This window comes from Trachypithecus francoisi, unplaced genomic scaffold, assembly GCF_009764315.1.
Source record: "Trachypithecus francoisi isolate TF-2019V2 unplaced genomic scaffold, Tfra_2.0 Lachesis_group10, whole genome shotgun sequence".
NCBI classification, from domain to species: Eukaryota; Metazoa; Chordata; class Mammalia; order Primates; family Cercopithecidae; genus Trachypithecus; species Trachypithecus francoisi.
The window spans coordinates 55,307,030-55,329,313 of record NW_022681455.1 but is presented as its reverse complement, the minus strand read 5'-3'; the positions used below and the strand labels follow the sequence as shown (position 1 = coordinate 55,329,313).

General features: G+C 32.9%; 1 protein-coding gene across 3 annotated transcripts in view; it reads right to left on the bottom strand.

Annotated features, from left to right (window-relative positions):
* Positions 1-3,530: 3,530 nt before the first annotated feature.
* Positions 3,531-22,284, bottom strand: part of HCRTR2 (hypocretin receptor 2) — a 134,048-nt gene continuing 115,294 nt past the window's right edge. The window contains exons 5-8 of one of the 3 annotated variants that reach the window (XM_033217493.1): positions 10,524-10,744; positions 7,706-7,827; positions 5,704-5,929; positions 3,531-3,585 (exon numbers count right to left, since the gene is read on the bottom strand). In XM_033217493.1, the coding sequence (XP_033073384.1) occupies positions 3,531-3,585; positions 5,704-5,929; positions 7,706-7,827; positions 10,524-10,744 (624 nt within the window). Of the gene's footprint in view, positions 3,586-5,403; positions 5,930-7,610; positions 7,828-10,523; positions 10,745-22,284 lie in introns of those variants that run through there. The other 2 variants (XR_004438790.1, XM_033217494.1) reach the window with 2 other exon arrangements.

Here is a 22,284-nt window from a genome sequence, read left to right as displayed (position 1 = left end):
ATTCGGACTAATTAACTGAATGTTGTATATGGAGAGACATACATAGACATACACACACACACATTTGCATTTAGAAATGTAAACAATTTTGGATATATTGACGATACTCTAAAATTGCAATTTTCCCACTTTATAATGGATATGCTATATGATCTAGACTCAGCTTTATAGGCAAGTCCTTCACTTAGTCTACCAAAATCATATAAACAGAGCTTTTAAATCTGTGCCCCTGTTTTAAGGAACATCACTTTTCTGAAGATGTTCTTGTTATCTCATCTATAATAAGTAAGTTTCATGTTGCCATGCACTGTTGAGGATTTTCCAGTTCCACAACATTTTGTTTGTACCATTCTTCCTCGGTAATTAAAATATTACCTTAAATATTTTGAAATTAATCAGAAATTGATCACCTAATAAACAACAGTTTAAAAAAAATAAGTATTGCTTTTTTGCTATTGCTCAGGCTTGGGCCTATGAAAAGTAACACAATAGCTGTTTTGTTTCTGAAGGTATCACAAGCAGTACCTCCTCAGATATATCTCCCCTCCGACCTGCCATAGCCTTAACATAAGATTCTCAAAACTGGGATTCCTTCTGGCTTGAGGCAAGAAGCTTAGCTGGGGCTTGAAAAGAGAGTTGTCACAGATTCAGAAGTCCACTGATAAACATAAATGTTCAGGGAAGAAAATGAATGGGTTTTAAAAAAATGTAAAATTATGAAATTTTGGATATGAAAAAATAAATGTTTTACTTTTTCCTTCAGCTCTGCTTCATTTGTTCTCAAATTAACTACTTGCCTCTTGTTAATCTCACGAGACAACAAGAGCCTAGGCAATTGGATGGGTTGGGTTAAAGGAAGGACCAGGAGTTGTATAGGACAAGGCATGCTGTGGAGGGAGGTCTGCTGATACAGCTTGGCGCTAAAACTGGTGGTGACATTACAAGTGAAGAGTGACAAAACAGTGAAAGGAGAACAAGAACAAAGAGATGCTTCGAAAATTTTGCTACCCAACTTCTCATGCACGGCCATGGGCCTGGATAACAATGAAGATGCTGTGACCACTCTTCAGGGCTGGCTCCAGAAGGAAGAGGAGTGGCCAAGTAGCTAGTCTTTGCTAATGGATTACTTAGAGCAACACATTCTCACCACTGAATAATTTGTTTTTCTTGTAATTTCACCACGAAAAAGTTCACTTCCTCCTGAGACCCCTACTAAAATCACATTTTCCTAGGAGTCAAGTATTTACCTTGAAATGTTACTTTGGCTTCATTTTATATAAAAGTTAGAATAAACAGTGCTGAATAAAAATTGATTTTTAAATTAATATTCTTAGTGTCTGATTCTGTAATTTCCCAGAATTATTTCGATAAAATTTGAAAAGCTGAAAATATACATTTTAAAATTTATCAGTGAACATAAAATAGTTCTAAATGTCTTCCACAAAATGGTGCAGAAAAAAATTAATTATGTAAATGTCACTTACTAGTCTGATAATAAATAGAAAATCATGAGTTCATCATTTCATCTCAATGTAGACTAAATCTCTCAACTCAGATAAAAGCTCCAAAATTTAATGCTGTATTTATCTGGTTTTCATAACTTTTATGAAATATTTCTGTACCAGTGTTAACCTTCTTTTTTATAGTACCTGCTCTTAAAAACAACATTAAAAACCTTTTATATCATGATTATCCTTGGTTATATAAACTTATTGGAAAAACTGTTTTGATCATTAGGTACTGCACCAGAGGGCTTAATTCAATCCTTAACTGCAGAGATTTGACATTAACTATGAGTGAATACACAACTCATCTAATCAACAATAACAAGATTTTTCATACAATAGAGAGGGCAGTGTAAATGTGATTATAGAATTCTCAATATAGTTTTTACTTAAAAACTACATAATGCACATCCGCACATCCTTTACAGCAGTAAGTGTGTAATCACATTGGATTTGATAAGAAATTTCTTCATGAAGACACAGTACAATCAGGCATAAAGAATTTCAAGATATAAGATAATTGTTAAACACCTGACATAATGTTACACACATGAAATACAATAATTATAGAAATACATTTCATGAAAAACCTAAAGGACATTTAACTCCAAAGATTATAAAGAAAACTTAAGAGAATAAAAATACGTGGCAAGTGGAGGGGGTTGTTGCACCCTCATTAGTAGCAGTAGTTGTGTAGAAAACAATTCCCTTTGAACTTTGGGAAATAATAGTGTTTTCATGCCTTTGTACTTTAGTTTTTGTGGTACATAAGGTAATAGAGTAGACTTTTACAATATTTTCTCTATATATTGTCTCTAAAAAATCTATTTTTTGCTTCATGCAGTTTGAAAACTAATTGAATAAAACTTAGTGGAATTTACTTTTTTTGACTTGTGACTTGTAGAAAGTAGAAAAGGCATTTGTTGTAAAACTGACACTGAAAAGCTTTCTAAACTGTAATGACTAGCAAAATTTTTTTTGAAATGCAGTTGATGGCTATTACAATTTACATCAAGTGCATTCTATTATTACACTAGTATTAAAATAATAGCCCTCCTCACAAATTGGGTCCATAAACAGTTTTGGGGTTTTTTTGCCATTCTGATATTTCAGGTTTAAGCATAGCCAGACTAAATGTTATAAACATATTTACCTTAATCTTCATTAAAACAATGTATCTTGGGAGTGAAATTCAATATCATTTTGTCTGCTACTTGCAATTAACTCATCAATAATTTATAACAGGTGTTTAATATCCTATAAATTCTCCAAGCTTTGGAAATTCAGAAGTAAATTTCCTCACAAACTGGGAGTAATCTTTAGCCAACAATAAATAAATTCAAGTATGAAGGTTTTCGTGGTTTTATAGAAATTCAGAAATAACAAAGTTAAAATGGATTCAATGTTAGATAAATTTATATCATCCCTATTGATAAAAGCTCAATGACATTGACAACTTACATTAAATCTTTGAAATATGGCAAAAAAAAAGAGAGATACATATTCAAGGTATAGCATAAAACAGTCCTAACACATTCCTTTCAAAAGATGTCTTTGCATTTGTGTCACTAGCAAATAATGAGGTAAACAGTTGACTCTTTGTTTCATAAGATTGGCAGGGTTTGGGAACACCTGTTTCTTTATCATTTGTCCTATTAAGGTAACCATACTAAATCCAGACCTCTTAGAAAGATTCCTGGATTCACATGTTGAGTGCTATGTACATGATTTATTATATTCCCAGAGTTTAAGTACTGGTTTTATTTTATTTTTATATCTCCTTCCATGAAATTATCATTCTTAGAAACTATCTGCCTCTGCAAAACAAACTTTAGTAAGTATAAATAAGATAGGGATTTTAAAGTTTTACTTAAAAACTCAAGTCATCCAGGTGCATGTAAAGCACACAAGTGCCTTAAAACCAGTCTTTCACACTGCACTTATCAATAGCAATTGTTTTGTAAACTGTATTTTTTTAATAAGATGACATGAGTGAGAGTCAACATTGATACTCAGCTTCTTCTTTCAGACATGCAGCCACATTGACCGTAGCGATGATGGTGGCCCCTGTTGTAGACACCTGTGCAGTAAAAGACTTTATTTCACACAGGTTGATAAACTTATGTCAGATGGTATCACTTAAAGCAGTGGGATCTCAAATCTTAAGTGCTTCAGAATCACCTGTAGGGCTTAACACACAGCTTCCGGGCTATCACTCCTAAAGTTTCTGGTTAAGTAGGTGTGGGATAGGGTGGAAATTAGCATGTCCAGTAAGTTCCCAGATGATGCTGATGCTGACAGTATAGAAACCACATTTTGAGAATTACTGATTTAGAGCAAAGGAATTCTGACTTCCCATCCGTCACATAACTGCTGCTCTCTGAGTCAGTTTTTTCCTCTCTCCCCCTTTCCCTCCCAATCTCTCTCCCTTTTCTCTCTTTTAAATTATAAATAGGTATATTTGGGTCTAAGGAATTTACTCTTCCTCTGAACTATTACTTGACTATTAAGGCATATTATCAACGTTATTTGAAGTTATCCTCAAACTTTTTAAAGTGCTGTCATCACGATCCAAAAATTACAACTCTCCTTTCATGCAGCATAAATAAGAAAAGAAGTTCTGAAACATACAAAGGGGAGAAAGGAGAGAGTTCAAATACTTTGCTTTCACTGATATAGTGCTTATATTTTACAACATGATCACAATAAACCTTGTATAAGAAGATAGTTTTTGCTTTGAGTCATAAAAGGCACAAGGTAACAGAACCCCAAATTCCAAGATTTGAAAACAAATTGTGGATAATTAGGCTGTATTACTTTTCTCTGAGAGTAATGGAAAATGAAAAAGATAACAAAAATTAATTTTCCGTGAAAGTTTTTCTTAAACACTGTGCCCCATATCTTTTGTTTCAATACAATCAGAACACCTGTTACCATAATATGCGATGAAAATCATCTTTCATAAACACTTTTAATTTTCAAGTAAATATTTGAATCAGAAGAATTTTTCAGGGGAATAAGTTTGAATATTCAGTGCTTTGACCCCTAAATCTTACATTTTCTACAAAATATAGGATAGTCTATTCATTTATGTGTGAGTTAAGAGCAAGCCCCTCTGTTTTTTAACCACCTGGTGCTCAGCCCCAGGCCCACATGGAATCCACTGACATCAACTGTCATTGTAAGTAAATTGAAAAAAAAAAAAAATGCCACTGTGCTACAAACTTTCTGGTGAAAACCACTGTCCTTGGTAGCTTCACTGCTCTGTCATGACCAAGAATTGTCCCCCAGATTGTTTGCTGCCTTGCACTCTGTCAACATGTCTCCCTCACTAGACTGAAGCTCTTTTGTAGGCATGTTTGCATTGACCCCACCTCATTCCCTAGCACCTAGCACAGTGGTGCATTTTTTATTTAATCCAGCGAGGCTGACTGTGTCATTTTTTTGTTTTTGTTGTTAAAAGAACATAATGATGTGATTTAGCTTATTCTTAAATGTTAAAGTCTTTCATTAGAGATGGAAATTATGTTAAAACTTTTACTGTAATAGAGTCTTACTGGCCATATATTGAGACAAGAAATGTTAGTAATGGTCAATTTGCAAACCTGAGAAAATTGTGTAAATGAGTGAGTATATAGTTTTGTAAGACAATTTTGAATTACCTAACACAATATGCTATTTTATATATAAATATTTTCTCAGATATCACATTATAACAACAGTCTTGTGATTTTTTCAGAAAAAAAACTATTAAGTCAACTAACATGTCTATTGTTAATTCAGAATTAGTAATTTCTACTTCTTTTAGTAGCAAAAAAAATCATTGGATAGTTTCTCGTAATTTTTAGGAACCAATTTGAATGTGAGAGATTCAAATAATAAGGGATTATAAAAAGAATTAGAAATGTTTAAACATTTAATTAACACACATTATAACACATGAAACTAAAAGTGAAATAGCCTGAAATAAGTTCAGTTGAAGGTTAAACTTCTAACATATTTAAATCAAAAGTTGAGAAATCATTTTAAACTGACTTTTTTTTTATGTCCAAAGAGCAATAGATTAAAAAAAAAAAAAAAAAAAGATCCACAAGCAATTTTAACTTCACATCAATAGGATAATAAAATTTTTGTTCCCAGTGATTTTAAAAAGGATAGTTTTACTCAGGTATCCTTGTCATATGAACCAATATTCTACCAGTTTTGAAGTGGTCCTGCTCCATTGGCTGCTGGGAGTGTGCTTATGCTAGTGAGCACGACTTGCTCGGAAAGTTTTGATACGTTATCAAAGTTGCTGATCTGAGTGGTCAAGGACTTCCGGCTCTCTGTGCTAGTTCGTCCCCTGGTGAGCCGATCCTCCTGGCGATGGTGAACTCCAAGGCAACAGCAAGAAAATGCAGCTTTAAATTCTTCTCGAAATTTTCCTGGCAAACAGAGAGAATGAAAGGAAAAGGAATTATGCATAAATGCTTCAACAAGTTGTGAATAGGGTACAACTGAGTTGCTCCCTTGAGCCAAACTAACAATGAGGTGTAATATTTTGCAAAGATGGGGAAAATAGAAAAAGGAAATTGAGTTTATTGGAAGCTTGGTAGACTCTTGAAACAATGAAGTATTTTCATAAAATAATGAGGCTGCCTTTCATGTATGGTGCTTGGAATTTATTTCATTCCTTTATAGTCAAACCTCATATATTTACACATATTGGTATATTTTATCTAAATAACTATAACAGAAGTGATCATCAGTGGAAGAATGCTCAGAGATATTTAATAATTAAACACAATGAAACTTATGTCATACAAAGCCAAAATTATACAAAAATTACTCCTGCATTTTACTCTAAATAACTGATACTGAAACAATTAAATCCACAAAATACTTAGAAAAATTCACTCAAATATCCAGAAAATTTCCAGTTTCATAATCTATGTAAGAAAGAACAAAGACTGAAGGGGGAAAACTACTGTATTCCTTGTCTTTAAATTATGGAGGAGACATTGGAGAACTATGTGAATGAATCAGTTACTTTTATTAATGTGAATGGCAGTATTGGGAATCATTTCTTCTCTCTTAGCCTCAGCTACCCACTGAGTTATCAGTGATTAAATGAGAAGATGAATGTTCACGGGCCCAGCACAATAGCAGTCACATAATGAGTTATCAGTGATTGTCAGTTGCCTCCTCTAACTCACTTTTATCCTCCATAACAGGACTTTGACCTGGTTCTGTGACTTCTGCTTCAAACACTTCTCATTACAACTTCCTTATAGCCTTTACCTGCTTAGTGCAAGGTTCAGAGCTTTAGTCATTGTGCTAGATTTAAAAAAAAAAAAAAAAAGAACAAAATTGTTTCTCAACAATCTAATTGGTTGCCTTTTTTTTTCAACCTATGCAACCAGAAGGCCAAAGATCAAGTTGGAAGATGCACATGCTTTATTAAACATGCCACAAAATGAATTTCTGTTCTTCCATATAAAATCATCATGCAGTTAAAGATAGAAATAACAAAGAAATTGCCAATGAGTTGGAGAGTAAGGCAATGTAAAAATGTAGCTAATTAAAACATAATTCTAAAAGTCAGTCAGGCAAAATGTGAATAGTGATTTAAATGATTTTTATAATTATATTGATTCCATAAACAGATATAAATTGTATAAGTCATACATATATCTATGTGTGTATCATTTAACTTACGTGTTATTTTGGAGTACTACTACTTTTGGTAGTCAGTGGGAAATATTGAGATAAATCCAAGAGATGATACACACAAGAGAAATGTAAATATAGCAAAATATCTAAAAGTTAATAGATCCCAATTCTGTCTCAATTAGGCTACACATTTTGGCAAAGGAATAACATAGCAAGGCAAAACAGAACAAAGTATTTTATATTTTTGTAAATCAAGAGTTTGAAGTATATCATGTGAGATTTTGTGTTATTGATTTCTCAGAATGTTTACTTTTCTATTATAACATTTCTTATAAGTTTTACATGGAAAAAATCACTTAGTTCATTTTCTCTGATGAGTTCAGTAACAAATATTTTGCCTCAAAAAAGAAGAAACTCAAGACAAATCAGGTCAGGGAAAAAGAAAAATCTCACATAGCAACTAAACTCTTCATGTAATTGAAGAGTGTTCATTGATTCCTCATCCTTGGTTAGAACTGTGGCTTATGGAAGAAAAGTTGAAAACTCACCACTGAGAAAATTATAAATAATTGGATTCGCAGCACTATTGGCATATACAAGCCAGTGTGAAAAGGTAAACCAGGCATATACAGTCTCTCTGTCGTCGGTGTGGGTAAACATCCCAAATACTCTGCAGGAAAAGAAACAACAGAAAAGTATCTTTTAAATAATTAAATTCAAAGGTGAATGAGGCTATTGGTAGAGGTTGGTCTGACCCCTGCCCTCCTCGGTTGCAGGAATTGACCACAGATTGGTTTCTGACCCTATAATTGGTTTAGAACAACTTCAGTGCCTGAACAGAACCTCCAGAGCACAATCAATAAATCAAAAGCCAAATCAGGTCAGAGAAGGGTCTCTCCCTTTCACAAATAGCAGATGCAGTATTTCTTGTAAATAAGAATACAGAAGTTGAATATATATCTTATTTCATTTTCTTTCTAAATACAATTGAATAATGTTGTATTAATATTTCATTATGTGTATCATTTAAAAATCACTCCTAAATGATAGTCTTCAAGTACTTTTTCCTACTTTCATTTATGTATTGATCAAAGTATCAGAGGCCTTCAACTCCAGTCTTCCTGGACTATCTGCAACTTGCCTCTGGGACTCCTTAATACCCAGAGAAGAAACAGTTCTCAATGGGCAGAATTTTGGCAATTTTAAAAAATTAATGAGTGTTAATTTTTCATGTATTATTTTAAACTTTAAAAAATGTTTTATTATGCTATCCTTAAAGACGATTTAAAAATTTTCTCCATACTTAGAAATATTCCATCTATTAAATTCTAATCGCTAACCTACAACAGATAACTTACAGCTACTCGATAAGATTATAGGTCAAAAATCATATATATTTCCTGCTAAAGTCTCCATCTTTGATTGTCTGTATCTGTGTGTGTGTGTGTGTGTGTGTGTGTGTGTGTGTGTGTGTTTTACCACAAGAAAGCATGATAACAATGCATTTCTGGTATAAGGTGATGCTCTAAAACGTACTAGAGTTTTACAAAAATACTACATAGAGTGAAACAATATGGACAACAGAAATTTGTACTATGTTATGACCCTTTACCTCAAAATGTCTTTGAAATCTTGGACAAATCTGGACTGTTGTAAAGAAATTGGTTTTGACTAATCCGCAAAAAGTTAAGTTTTAAGGAGAAGAAGCTAGGAATGGCTTTTGTGGGAGAAAGAAAAAACAAATTTCATATGCAAGGACAAACAAATATACAAGCATTTGAAAAAAAATGTGTGTGGTAACAAGAAAAACAATCTTCAAGTTCTTGTTTTCAAAAGTTTTTATATTGTGGAAAAGAGTAGAATGCCCAAAAACTTGAAATATTTTGAATTTAACATGGTCTTGCTCCTTTGACAGTTATTTGTTTTCCTTGGAAAGGAAGGGATTTGAGTCAGAAGAATAAGACAAATATTATTGACAAAAAAGTATTTGGAAATAAAAGGAAAGAGCAAGTTCTGAGATACAGGAAATCCAAATACGGAACCCAGAGAGAGGTAAATCCAATTTTCATTGAATTTAGACTGAAAGAAGATTAAAAAGAGAAAGAATAAAACCCATCTAGTAACATGTTTATAAAGTTCTTAAAAGCAGAAGACAGTATCTAGAGGTGGCCATAATAAATTTATACTAAATTTCTGTTAGCAAAAAAATGATAATAATAATAAGAGGCGAAGCACAAAAAGATATGGAGGGCAAAATAATTTCTATTTTGTGAGCTGGCATAAATAAAATTTATGTCTGTGAGCAGACATAAATGTCTGAAGGACCCAGGCCACAAAAAATCATATATCTTTAAGGCTGTGACTGTAGTAAGTAGTATTACTGAACAAACGTCTATTCTCCATTTCTTCTCCATTGAAAAAGCCATTAAACAATCAAAAACAGGGGCCAAAGAGAATGAGAACCCATTGCAGCGGGTTACACCACCTTTCTTCTGACTCCAGCCAAAGCTGCTGTTCTTCCGTGTTCCCAGCTGTGAGGAATATGATATTGATTCTGAAGCAGGGAAAAGTGAGAGGAGCAATTCTAGCTTAAGTTCGAAGCCTGTTGTAAACAGAATTGGTATTGCCTTGGGACCAGTCTATGTGGAACAGTTTTGATAATTCCCAATAAAGTTAGCTGGCCATGAAGTTTCGTGTGTACCGCTGCCTCTGCATCTGCTGTTCATGTCATGGGTCAATATTTTTAACTTAATAGTTGTGCCTGCAGTGTAACAAATAACACATTTTCCCTCACTGATTTTTATTAATATTTGTCCTGAGCTTGATTCAGTGACTTCAGGAAATGAATTCTTCTGTTTAGACATTCGACATACATATCTGCCTTGATTGCTTTTTTTAAAGTGCTCGCCAATGCACTTTTAAGTATAATTAGAAAACTAATATAAGATTCTTACCTCTTTTTATCCTTAAGAGATAATGCTCTCACAATTGCCTATGTTTTTGAAAACGAAGTTTTGAAAAACCCATTTGTTCTCATCAAGAAAGAACTGCAAGCTGTAAATTAGTTGTTACGCATTAGAACTTTGTCTGCATCTAAGGTTTAGCAACTAGCTTGAAGAGATTGGAGAAACATCTGTTTTATGTCTGCCATGCAACTGAGAATACGCATGGACAAAAGCACACGTCTGAGCACTCCTAAAGGCTGTTCGCCTTACCTGCTGGTAACAACATAACTGAGTCATCTGGCCTGACAAGGTATCTAGGCAGAAAGTTTAGGTTTTTCTCTGGCTAGTAAAAAAAAAAAATGTTAATTAAGAATCAAGAAATGGCAGGCTATTTCATTTTCAAATAACAGGTAAGTTTTACCTCTTTAGCACATTGAGGATGCTAATTGGTAGATAGCAGATTGCAAATACCAAAAGCACAACCATCAGCATCCGGGCTGTTTTCCTTCTGGCTCGGATCTGCTTTATTTCAGCCGCCACAGCGCTTATCCGGGACTTTGTCGGCTGTCCTGGCCCTCGAGGCTGTGAAACAGGCTGCAGGGGCTTCCATTTTCTCTGAACTACAGACGATGTTCCAGGAATCTGAAAGGAGAGGAGACAGACCCTTACTGCAATTTGACTTAGGATAAGTTCCACTTTGGGGAAATAATTAGAAAACACAGTCAGAAAAGGCTTCCAGACGCCTGAGGTGTGGGAGGTTTGAGCGCCTGTTTCTCCGGAGCATTTGCTGAGCTTAGTATGTGCTTGGCATTAATTCAGTCGAATGCCAAATAGGAGTTTGGGTGGGAAAAAAAGTTAAAACATCAAAATTTTGTCGATCTTTAAAGAAAGCTGCATGGATATTTCCTTGTAAAAAGAACAAAGCCTGGGAAAGGAGAATGATAAAGGGATGACAGCCATATTATCTTGTTAGGAATTTTTGTTCAGCTCAGATACCAAAGTTTAAAGCAAAGGAAAAACCCAGCAAGTAACGCCAAGCAACCTGTATGGATTTTTCACGCATCAATACTGCCATCTGCTGCCAGACAGAGAGATAGGACTTAACTACCTATAACTTTTTAGGTTTTCTGCTTCTCAAGTTCGGACAAAGCAAACTTTTGAATGAAAGGATATTTTAAAAAATCAAGTATTTTTTGTTGTCCACTATTTGTAGTTACGAAATTATTTGAAATCAATTTTGTGGTCCAGCCCTTTAAAATGCACACAAAACCATTGAGGATTTTTGTGATCTTACATTAATATTTCAAATAGCTGGAATTTGTAACAATAATTACACAATTTGTACTTTTCCATTTCTTTTTCTTTTCAGAGTTATTTGATAACAGCAGGGAGTCCCTCCAAGTATAATATTTTCTTAATTGTAAGCTCATGAAGATTGATAGGGTTTAGTGAACAGAACAATAAAATTCAGCATGCATAATTTTTTAAAGAGGAAAACGTGCCAACAAGCACAAGAAAAGGCCACCTTAGTTCTAATAAGATTATTCAACTTTGGTTTTTGTTTCTGTGCTGCAAACCAGTACTGACCAATGTGTCCCTGTGGCCTCTCAGAATAGATGTTCAATGGATTTTATTGCTTTTTACACCACAAGATCAAAGTCTGTTCGATAATCTTTGAGAACAGACTTTTACTTATATGTCCACACAGATAAATTAATATGACATTTCCTTTGACCATCTTCTCTCTTGAAGAGGCAAATGTTAACAAAAACCTGCCCTTAAATGGAAAATATCGGATAAATTATTTGTCTTCTCACTCTGTATGTTTTGTCGTGTAGACAACCCTTTTTACATAGTAGTGGTTCAACTCAATCTTTTAACCCATTAGTTGGGGAGAGATAGGAACTTTCTCTTCTCTGACTCTCATTTTAAATAGCAATTTTTAAAAATAACTGATGAGAATGAGCAATAGATGCTGGAAAGTTCCAGGAGACTTCTATCATGAAAAGCCTGTATGTGTCTGCTAAATGATCCTGAATTGTTTTCTAAATGATCTCTGAAAGATCAATTAAACTTTAGTGATTCTATCACTAACTGTTCCCCTGAAGGAGAGAATCAACATTCTGCATCTGATGACTTCTGCAACCATTAGAAACAGTTCTCGATCACCTGAGGTTGGGAGTTCGAGATCAGCCTGACCAACATGGAGAAACCCCGTCTCTAGTAAGAATACAAAATTAGCTGGGCATGGTGGCACATGCCTGTAATCCCAGCTACTCGGGAGGCTGAGGCAGGAGAATCACTTGAACCCAGGAGGCGGAGGTTGCAATGAGCTGATGAGATCACACAATTACACTCCAGCCTGAGTAACAACAGTAAAACTTCATCTCAAAAAAAAAAAAAGAGAAACAGCTGTGGTCCCTGACATCAGGGAAAAAATGTAGTGATGCCCTTTTTAGACAATCATCTAAATAAGGATAGAAGATGCTGAATCCTGCACTCATTTTGAGGACACATAAATTTCTCCATTGATAAGCTGTCTAGAGACACTGAGAATCCAGAGAAACTCAGTATAAAATTCAGAGGAATAACTGACATTACTGAGCTCCAGGAACTATGCATTAGTAATCCTAGCACCTTATTGTAAATCTCATAGATTTCAATCAAGCAGGCACTGAGAAGGATTAAGTAGAATACATGCACCCCACTTTTATTTCATGATTATAAATAAACTTTATAAATCATATTTAACACAAAAATACACCCTGAAAAATGTATTATCACAGTTATGAATTGGAAATAGCATGTACATGATGGACCTTAAAACCTACTCTGTCTTAAAAAGTGTTTGTGACCAGGATAAAGTTATGAGGAAGAGGCACACATGCTACAAACATTAAAGATATCATGAATAAACAATGAATTTGCCAACTTACATGAAATAGAAAAAGCCCTTGAAAGACAAAGATGACCAAAACTGACACTGTACGTACAAACCTTGCTACAAGAAAAAATCTCCAGTCCCAGATAGGTCCATTAATGAATTCAATCAAACAGTAAAGAATAAGTAATGCCAATCTTGTTCAGACTTTTAATGAAATGTACAGAAAATATAATATTTTTCAACAAATTTCACGAGGCCACATTTATCTTACCAATCAAAGATATGATAACAAAAGACAGCTAACAACTAAATATCCTTCATGAATAGAGATAGAAAGCACTTTAAAAATATGTTATCAAATCAAAGCCTGCAATATATAAATAGGATAATACCATTTGCTCAATCAGATTTATTCTAGCAATGCAGTGTTGGCTTACCACTCAAAAAATCAAGTCTTCTGTCACCACTTGTGGACTTTGAGCCAATACAAGAAGAAAAGAAAAATAAATAAATAAATAAATAAATAAATAAAATGCATACAGATTGGTTCTATTGAGAAGAAATTATTGCTTACAAAGATCATCCTAAAGAATCTACAAAAAACCCACTAGAACTTATAAAAGAATTTAGCAAAAGGAGCAGGACACTAAATCAATAAACAAAAAAATAAATTATACTTCTATATACTAGCAATAAATGGAAAATAAAATTTTAAAGGTTTCAATATCAAAAGAATGTGTTTTAGGCACACATTTCATAAAATATATATAAGTATATATATTTATTAAATATATAATATATTAAATATATAAGTATATATTTTATTTTTTAAATATATACACATAGATATTTAATAAAATATATGTTTTCTTTTATTAAATATCTATGTGTATATATTTAATAAAATATATATATACTGAAAATGATGAAAGCAGAGATATAATAAAGAACTCCTAAATAAATAGATTCATTGTGTTCATGCACTAAAAGGCTTAGTATTGTTAATATGGCAATTCTCCCCAAATTGATCTATAGATTTAATGCAATTAATCACATTCAATACCACAACAGTCTGTTTTGTAGAAATGAAAGTACTGATTTTTATTTTTTATGAAAGTGCAAAAGACCTGGAATAGCCAAAACGATTTAAAAACAGAATTTATTCTTTTTTAAACTTTAGTTGCAGGACTTATAAAAACTCATTTCAAGATTTATAATAAGGGTACAATGAGTGTTTAAGTGTATTTGTGATTGTGTGTATCCCAGAGGACTCCTCTGATGTATATATTTACTGGTCAGGGAAGGAAAGGTAAATATTTGAAGCAAAACGTATTCAAATCAAAGCAGGAAGAAAGTATATGAACAATGAAACCACGAACAACATTGCTTAATGCTGCCAAAAGATCAAGAAATACATTTTAAATATGTATATTCTTTATAAATCATTGGTGATTTTTGTGTAAGCTGTTTCACTGTAGTGATGAAAGTTGACACTACATTGAAGTGAGCTGAGACATCAGTGGAGGTGGCCATGAGTGAGAAGAAGATGACAAATGGAAATAAGTCAAGAATTTTATCTGGGAGGAGGAGGAACAAAGAGTTAAGTTTGTGGCTGGATGAGTCTGAGAGTTTGGATGATGATTTTTCTTAACGCATAGCAAATGCCTGCTCCATTTGCTAAGTGCTAAGAACCTTGTAGGACAGGTCTCTTTTCTCCTTACCCTATTCTGTAACCCATTACCCATTTCATCATAATGGAGTACAACAGATATTTGGTAGGCACTGGCTGTCTTATATGCAGCAATAATCTCCTTACATTTCCCTGTTCAGCAGGGACCGTGAAAATTTTTCTTGCCCCTTACACTCCCCACCATATGAAGATGACTGTGTTCCAACTCCGAGGGAGTTTTTCACATTAAATTCCATGACTTCCTGACACTTTTTGTTTACCTCGGTACTGCTCTGATAAAAATTAAGATTTGCATGCTAAATTTTTTATAATGAGGACTATAATTTTATTTGTTGTTTTTCTTAACATCATTCTCACTATGAATAGCTCCACTTTCAGAGTGTACAGATGGCCCTTATGGGTGACAACTGCAATACCTGGTCTTCTCACTATGCCTCCTGCCCCTTGTCCAACTCCAGATCTGTTGTCTCACAACATTATTCTGTCACACAGCCTATGACTTCTTCTTTGCAAAAAAAAAAAAAAAAAAAAAAAAAGGTTTTCCCTCTGCTCTCTGGGACTTGATATATGGTTTCATGGAATAGGTTCTCTCATTTTTTGCACACCTATGGACCATTTTAAAGTCTATAGAAGTACAGAAAAATACTTTAGTCAGAAAGTACAGAAAAAACAACCTGGGGATAGTTCCTATTATAGTCTCTCATTACATTAACATGTCAAATTGGGTGTTTAACCATTTTTGCTTCCCTGTGGTTTCAGCAGCAGAATTTTCTTAAAAAAAAAAAAAAAAATCCGTTTTTAAAATTTTTAAATATCCATAATTTTTGTTCTTTTTTTCTTTAAAAAAAGACATTTTATTGAGATATAATTCACATACCAAAACCTCACTGCTTTAAGGGGTTCAAAAATGATTTTTAGAATATTCACAGTTGTGCAACTATCACATCATCACTATCTAATCGAGAACATTTTCATTACCTCCAAATGAGGTTCCAAATCCATTAGTAGTCACTTCTCATTGTCCCATTCTGCTGGCCGCTGCCAAGGACAAATTATTTTGGCTCTATATATTTGCCTGTTCTCAATATTTCATGCAAATAGAATTATGTAATACGTGGCCTTTTGTGCCTGACTTCTTTCACTTACTATGTTTTCAAGATTCATCAGTCTTGTGGCACATATCAGTGCTTCATTTCTTTTAATAGCTGAATAATATTATATTGCTTGCATATAGAACAGTTAGTTAATCCATTTATTCACTGATAACATTTGGGTTGTTTCCCTTTTTGGCTACTATGAATTTTATACTGTTATGAACATTCATGTGTAAGTTTTTGTGTAAACATGCCTTCAGTTCTCTGGGTATATAGCTAGAGATTGAATTGCTGGGTCATGTGATAATTCTCTAAGATTTTGAGGAACTATCAAACTGTTTTCCAAAGCAGTTGCATCATTTTGCATTTCCACCAGCAATGTAGGAGGATTCCAATTACTCCACATCCTTACCAATAATGATTATTGCCTTTTAAAAAAATCTATCCTGTTGTGTGTGAATAGGTGTCTCATGATTTTGATTAATATTTCTCTAATGAGTAATGATGTTAAACACCTTATGTGCTTATTGACCATCTGTATATCTTCTTGCAGAATTGTTTATTCAAATCTTTGCCTACTTGTGATTGTTTTTTGAATTATTAATTCATAAGAGTTCTTTAGATATTCTGGATACAAATTCCTTACCACAAAAATGATTTGCAAATATTTTCTGCCATTATATGGGCTGACTTTTAACTTTTCTAATGGTGCAGTTTGAAGCACAAAAGTTTTTGTTTTGATAATGTCCAATGTATCTATGTTGTCATTTGTTGCTTGTGGTTTGGTGTCATATTTAAGAACCTATTGGTTAAGCCAAGGTCATGATGATTTGCTTCTGTGCTTTCTTCTAAGAGATTAGCACTTACATATAAATCTGTGATTCATTTTGAGTTAAGTTTTGAATATGGTATGAAGTGAGGTTCAACTCCATTCTTTTGCATGTGGATATACAATTGCCTTAACACCATTTGTTGTAGGGTTATGATTTTTCCCATTGAACTGTGTTAAAACATTTATCAATACTCAATTAATCATAACTATGAGCATTTATTTGTGGACCATGAATTCTATTCCATTGATTTATGTGACTAACTGTATGCAAGTACCACACTGTCTTAGTTACTTTGGCTTTTTATTAAGATTTGACATTAGGAAGTAAGTTTTCCAATTTGTTTTTCTTTTTCAAGATTATTTTGGCTATTCTCTACTCCTTGCATTTCCACATTAATTTTAGGATCAGTTCATCAATTTGTGTCCAAAATGCAAAGCCATCTGGGATTTTAATAGGAATTGTATTGAATTCATAGATTAATTTGAAGATTATTTCTATTTTAACAAGACTGAATCTTCCAATCCATAAACACAGAATATCTTTTCATTTATGTAGTCCTTCTTTAAGTTTTTTCAATGATATTTTGTAATTGTATGTGTACTCTTTGTGTACAGATTGAATCCCTTATCTGAAATTCTTGAGACCAAAAGTGTTTTGAGATTTTTTTGAATTTTGGATTATTTTCATATACATAATAAGATATCTTGTAGATGGGACTTAAGTCTAAACCCAAAACGTACTTATGTTTTATAAACACCCAATACAAATAGTCTTGAAACAAATTTTAATAATTTGGGGCATGAAACAAAGTTTTGGTTGACTTTTGATGTGACCTGTCACATGAGGTAGCGGGGGAATTTTCCACTTCTGGCATCATGTTAGCTCTCACAAGTTTGGGATTTTAGAGCAGCTAGAATTTTAGGTTTTGGGGTTAGAGATGCTTAACCTGTACTACATGTAATTCAAGGACTGTGTTGGTAACCTTTCTGAGACTGAATATGGTGATGAAGAACAAAATGTTACAGAAATGGACTATTTGATGCTTGAATGGAAATAGCTGACTCGAGAAACTTGTATAATGGTGGACTACTCATTGAAGTTGCTAATAATTATGCTTGTAAATGATATTCATGTATAGGACTTGAAAATATTGAAGGAATATTATTTAATTGATTTGATCAACATACTATTTATTTTTAATAATCCAGAGCCATTTCCTTTTCCTTATTTTTGTTGCCTATATAGAGAGGAGAACCACATCATTTAGCAGATGCACCTTTTAAAATACAAAAATAGGGTAATTTTCTCCCCGGATCTTTGGTGGTTATGTTAGAATCCTCAGCAATACAGTGAATTCATAATTCTCTTTTTAGGGAATTATAACTGCTGCATGGAATCCATGTTTCTATAATTTCTGAACATTCTCTAAATATACATGTTTATGCTGAAGACCTTTGTTTTTTTTTTTCGACAAGAGTCTAACTCTGCCACCCAGACTGGAGTGCAGGGGTGCAATCTTGGCTCACTGCAGCCTCTGCCTCGAAGGCTCAAATGATTCTCATGCCTCAACTTCCCGAGTAGCTGGGATTTATAGCTGGAATTATAGTCTTGCTCTGCACCACCATGCCTGGTTCATTTTTGTATTTTTAGTAGGAATGTGATTTCGCCACATTGAACATGCTGGTCTTGATCTCCTGGCCTCATGTGATCCTCCCGCCTAGGTCTCCCAAAGTGTTGGGATTACAGGCATAAGCAATCGAGCCTGGACAAAGTCTCTTATTAAGCTTCTTTTATTAAATTCATTTCTAGGTATTTGATTAATTTTGTTGCTATTTAAATGATTTTTCTTTGCTAATGCATAAAAATGAAATTGATTTTTGTATATTAATCTTTCATCCTGGAAACTAGCTGAACTCATTTATTTGTTCTAATGTATTTGTTTTGCAAAATAATTCATTAGGATTTTCTATATAAAATATCACATAACCTACAAGTAGAAATAATTTACCTCTTATTTTGTGATCTTCATGCCTTTTATTTTTTATTATTGTTAATATTATATCTTGCCTGTTTGCCCTGTAAAGAATCAGTTCTATTCAATATTGAATGAAAATGGTTGTAGCAGACATACTTGTCTTGTTTCTGACTTTAGTAGGGAAATATTCAGTCTTTCACCATTAAGTATGCTGTCAGCTGTGAAGTTTTCATAGATGACCTTTGTCAAATTGAGGAAGTCCCATTCATTCCCAGATGATTGAATATTTTTTATCATGAAAGCATATTGTATTTTTTTCAAGTGCTTTTACTGCATCTATTAAGATGATCATGTGGTTTTAGACATTTATTTCATTAATATGATGCATTACATTGATTGATTTTCACGTGTTAAAGGCACCTTGCAATGGTGGGCTAATTCAGTTGATCATTGTGTATAATTATTTTTATATATTGTTGGATTTGATTTGATAGCATTTTGTTGAATACTTTCACATCTATATTTATAACTATATTAGTGTGTAGTTTTATTTTATTGTAATGTCTGTGGTTTTAGTATCAGGGAAATTCTGACCTCATGGAAGGAAATGAGAGTGTTTCCTCTTTTTGTATTTTTTGGAAAAAGTTGTGAAGGACTGGCATTAATACTCGTTTAAATGTTAAGTAGAATTCAATGGTGAAGCCACTTGGGCTTCTCTCTGTAGGAAATTTCCTGATTACTGATTCAATCTCTATTCAGATTTCCTAATTCTCTTTGAGTAGGATACAGTAGTTTCTGTCTTTCTATGAAATTGTCCATTTCATCTAGGCTATTTGTTGGCATACATTTTTTCATACTGTCCTCTTATTCTCTTCTTATCTCTGTAATGACAGTAGTGATAGATCAAGCAAAAGCAAATCAAATTGGGAAGATAACTTCTGATGTTAGTGATTTTTGTTTTCTCTCTTTTTTCTTGGTTAACTTAGGAAAAGGTTTGGTCCTTTTCTCTGATCTTTTCTAAGTTCCAACTTTCTGTTTTATAGATTTTTTTTCTATTGTTTTTCTATGCCTCATTTATTCCCTTTCTAATCTTTATTATTTCCCTCCTACTGTTTTCTTTGGTTTTGATTTTTTTCTTTATTTTTTTAGTTTCTTTTGGTGGAATATTAGGGTTTTCTATTTAAAATCTTTCTTCTATTTTAATATAAATGTTTATACCTATCAGTTTCCCTCTCAGCACTTATTTTGCTGCATTTTGTATATGTATATATGTTGTGTTTTCACTTTCATTGATCTAAAAACATTTTCTAAATTCCCTTATGATTTCCTGTTTTACCTATTGATTATTTAAAAGTGCTATGTTTAATTTTCATACAGTTGTGAATTTCACAAATTTATTTTTATAATTAATTTCTAATTAACACAATTATAATTCTATCATGGTAGGAAAATGTATTTTTTATTATTTTAATTGTTTAAAATGTATTGAGGCTTGCCTTAGAGCATATCTTATGATCTAACCTGGAAAATGTTCTATGTGCACATGGGATAAACATGCATTCTTCTGTTTTTGGTGGAGTGTTCTATAAATATCTGTTAAGTCCAGTGGTTTCATAGTTTTATTTAAATATTTTATTTCCTTGTTGCTATTCTGCCTGTTTTTTCTTTCCATTACTGCAAGTGAGTATTAACATTTTGAACTATAATTGTCTAGCTGCCTACTTGTCTCCTTAATTCTACTAGTTTTTGCTTGGTATATTTTGGGTTTCAGTTGTTAATTGCATCTATGTTTACAACTTTTATATTTTCTTGATGGATCGATTCCATCATCATTATGAAACATCCCTCTCTATGTATAGCAATATTTTGTTAAAATTTATTTTGTATAATTTTAGAATAAGCACATTAACTACCTTTTTGTGATTATTTTAGTATTTCTGTTATTTTACATTTAACCTATTTGTATATCTGAATAAGAGGTATGTCTCTTGTAGACAGCATAAAGTTGAATCACGGGTTTTTTAATTATTATTATTGGTTGGTTTTTATCTATTATGTCAATCTGTGCCCTTTGAGGTATTGTATCCATTTATATTTATTTAATCATTAAGAAAATATAATTTATATCTGCCATTTTACTATTTCTGACTTATATATATTGTATCTCTTATGTTCTTCTATTTCCTCACTACTGCTTTATTTTGTGTTAAATATTTTCTGTATACTATTTTAATTCTTTTGTTGCTTTACCTATATTTCTACATTTTTCAGAAAATTATTTTCTTACTGGTTACACTGGGGATTAAAATTAGCAACTTAATCTAAACAATCTGCTTAGATTATGCCAATGTAATTTCAATAGTATAAAACAAATTTGCTGCAATATAGCTCCCTTTCCTCCTCCTTTTTGAATTACATCTGTATACATTATAAAGTGAATCTTCACAATTTTATAGCTATTGTTTTATGCAGTAATTCTTTAAATCAGATAACAGAAGATAAATATGTTTATTCTGTCTACTGTATTTACCTATGTAGTTACCTTTACTGGTGCTCTTTATTTTTTTGTATGGACTCCAGTTACTGCCTTCCTGATTCTGCCTCTGCAATTGTAATTTGTTTGCTATTTTCTCACACTAGACTGATTTGTCACCATCAACTATTATTTATCTTAAGTTCTCTTTGAAGAGTGCTGAATAAAGAGCAGCAGAAAACTTTGTGATAAGAGCTGGGGAGGAGAAGGTCTTTCAAAGACCTTGAAAAGCTGAACTATAGTTTCAGACCCAAATATCTATTACAGTCCATCCTCAGTACCTCACACCATAGCTGACACAGAGTATGTGCTGAATAAATGTGACATAAATTAACACAAGCACATGATGATTAAGATTTAGTGTTGAATTATATGAAGGGTCTGAACTAGGAAAAATGCTGACAGATAAATGAAAGGGTCAAGCAAGCTAACTTCTTTAAAAAAAAATAAGTTTTAGAAAATAATCTGTAGAATTTCCTGAGTACTCTGAGTCAAATTGCCAAAAAGAGAGAAAGAAAGAGAGAGAGAGAGAGAGACAAAGAGAGAGAGAGAGAGAGAGAGAGAATTTAAGTAGTTCACAGCAATGTATTAGCTAATTCTTTTAATGAGGCTTAAACTCCTTGAGAAAGTCAGACAAGGACACACAATTTGTTCACTAATAATATTACACTTACTAGTTCAAAAGCACACAACAGATTTCATGCATTTCTGTAATTTTAAGCAAAGAGGACAAGCTCTTCATTTGATGGCTCACTTAATGTAGCCTATGGCACACATAATACCTTACAACTTTGTTTATAGACACTAACAGTTGGAAATTGAGAGTTGCTCAAGCAGAATTCTATGTAATCACCCATTTGAGGTTAATTCACTTTATTGTGGCTGCTAAAGTGAGTTCAGCTGAACGTGGCATTTTCCATTCCAATCTGTTTTGTAAATGATTTTAGTTTCACAGCCCAAACATTGTACTGCAAATCTTCTGAATCGTGTGGCTTGCACTAATCAGCATAGTTCATGAAAAGAATGTGGATTATTTCTGAATCTGTGATGCAATTTATTTTAAACATTATTGCAGAGTTTGGGAAATTTCAAACTATACGCTTAAATGGTGGAAAATTAAATTGTTTGGATTTTGGTGTCACTCATTTATTTAACAAACATTTTAAAATATTT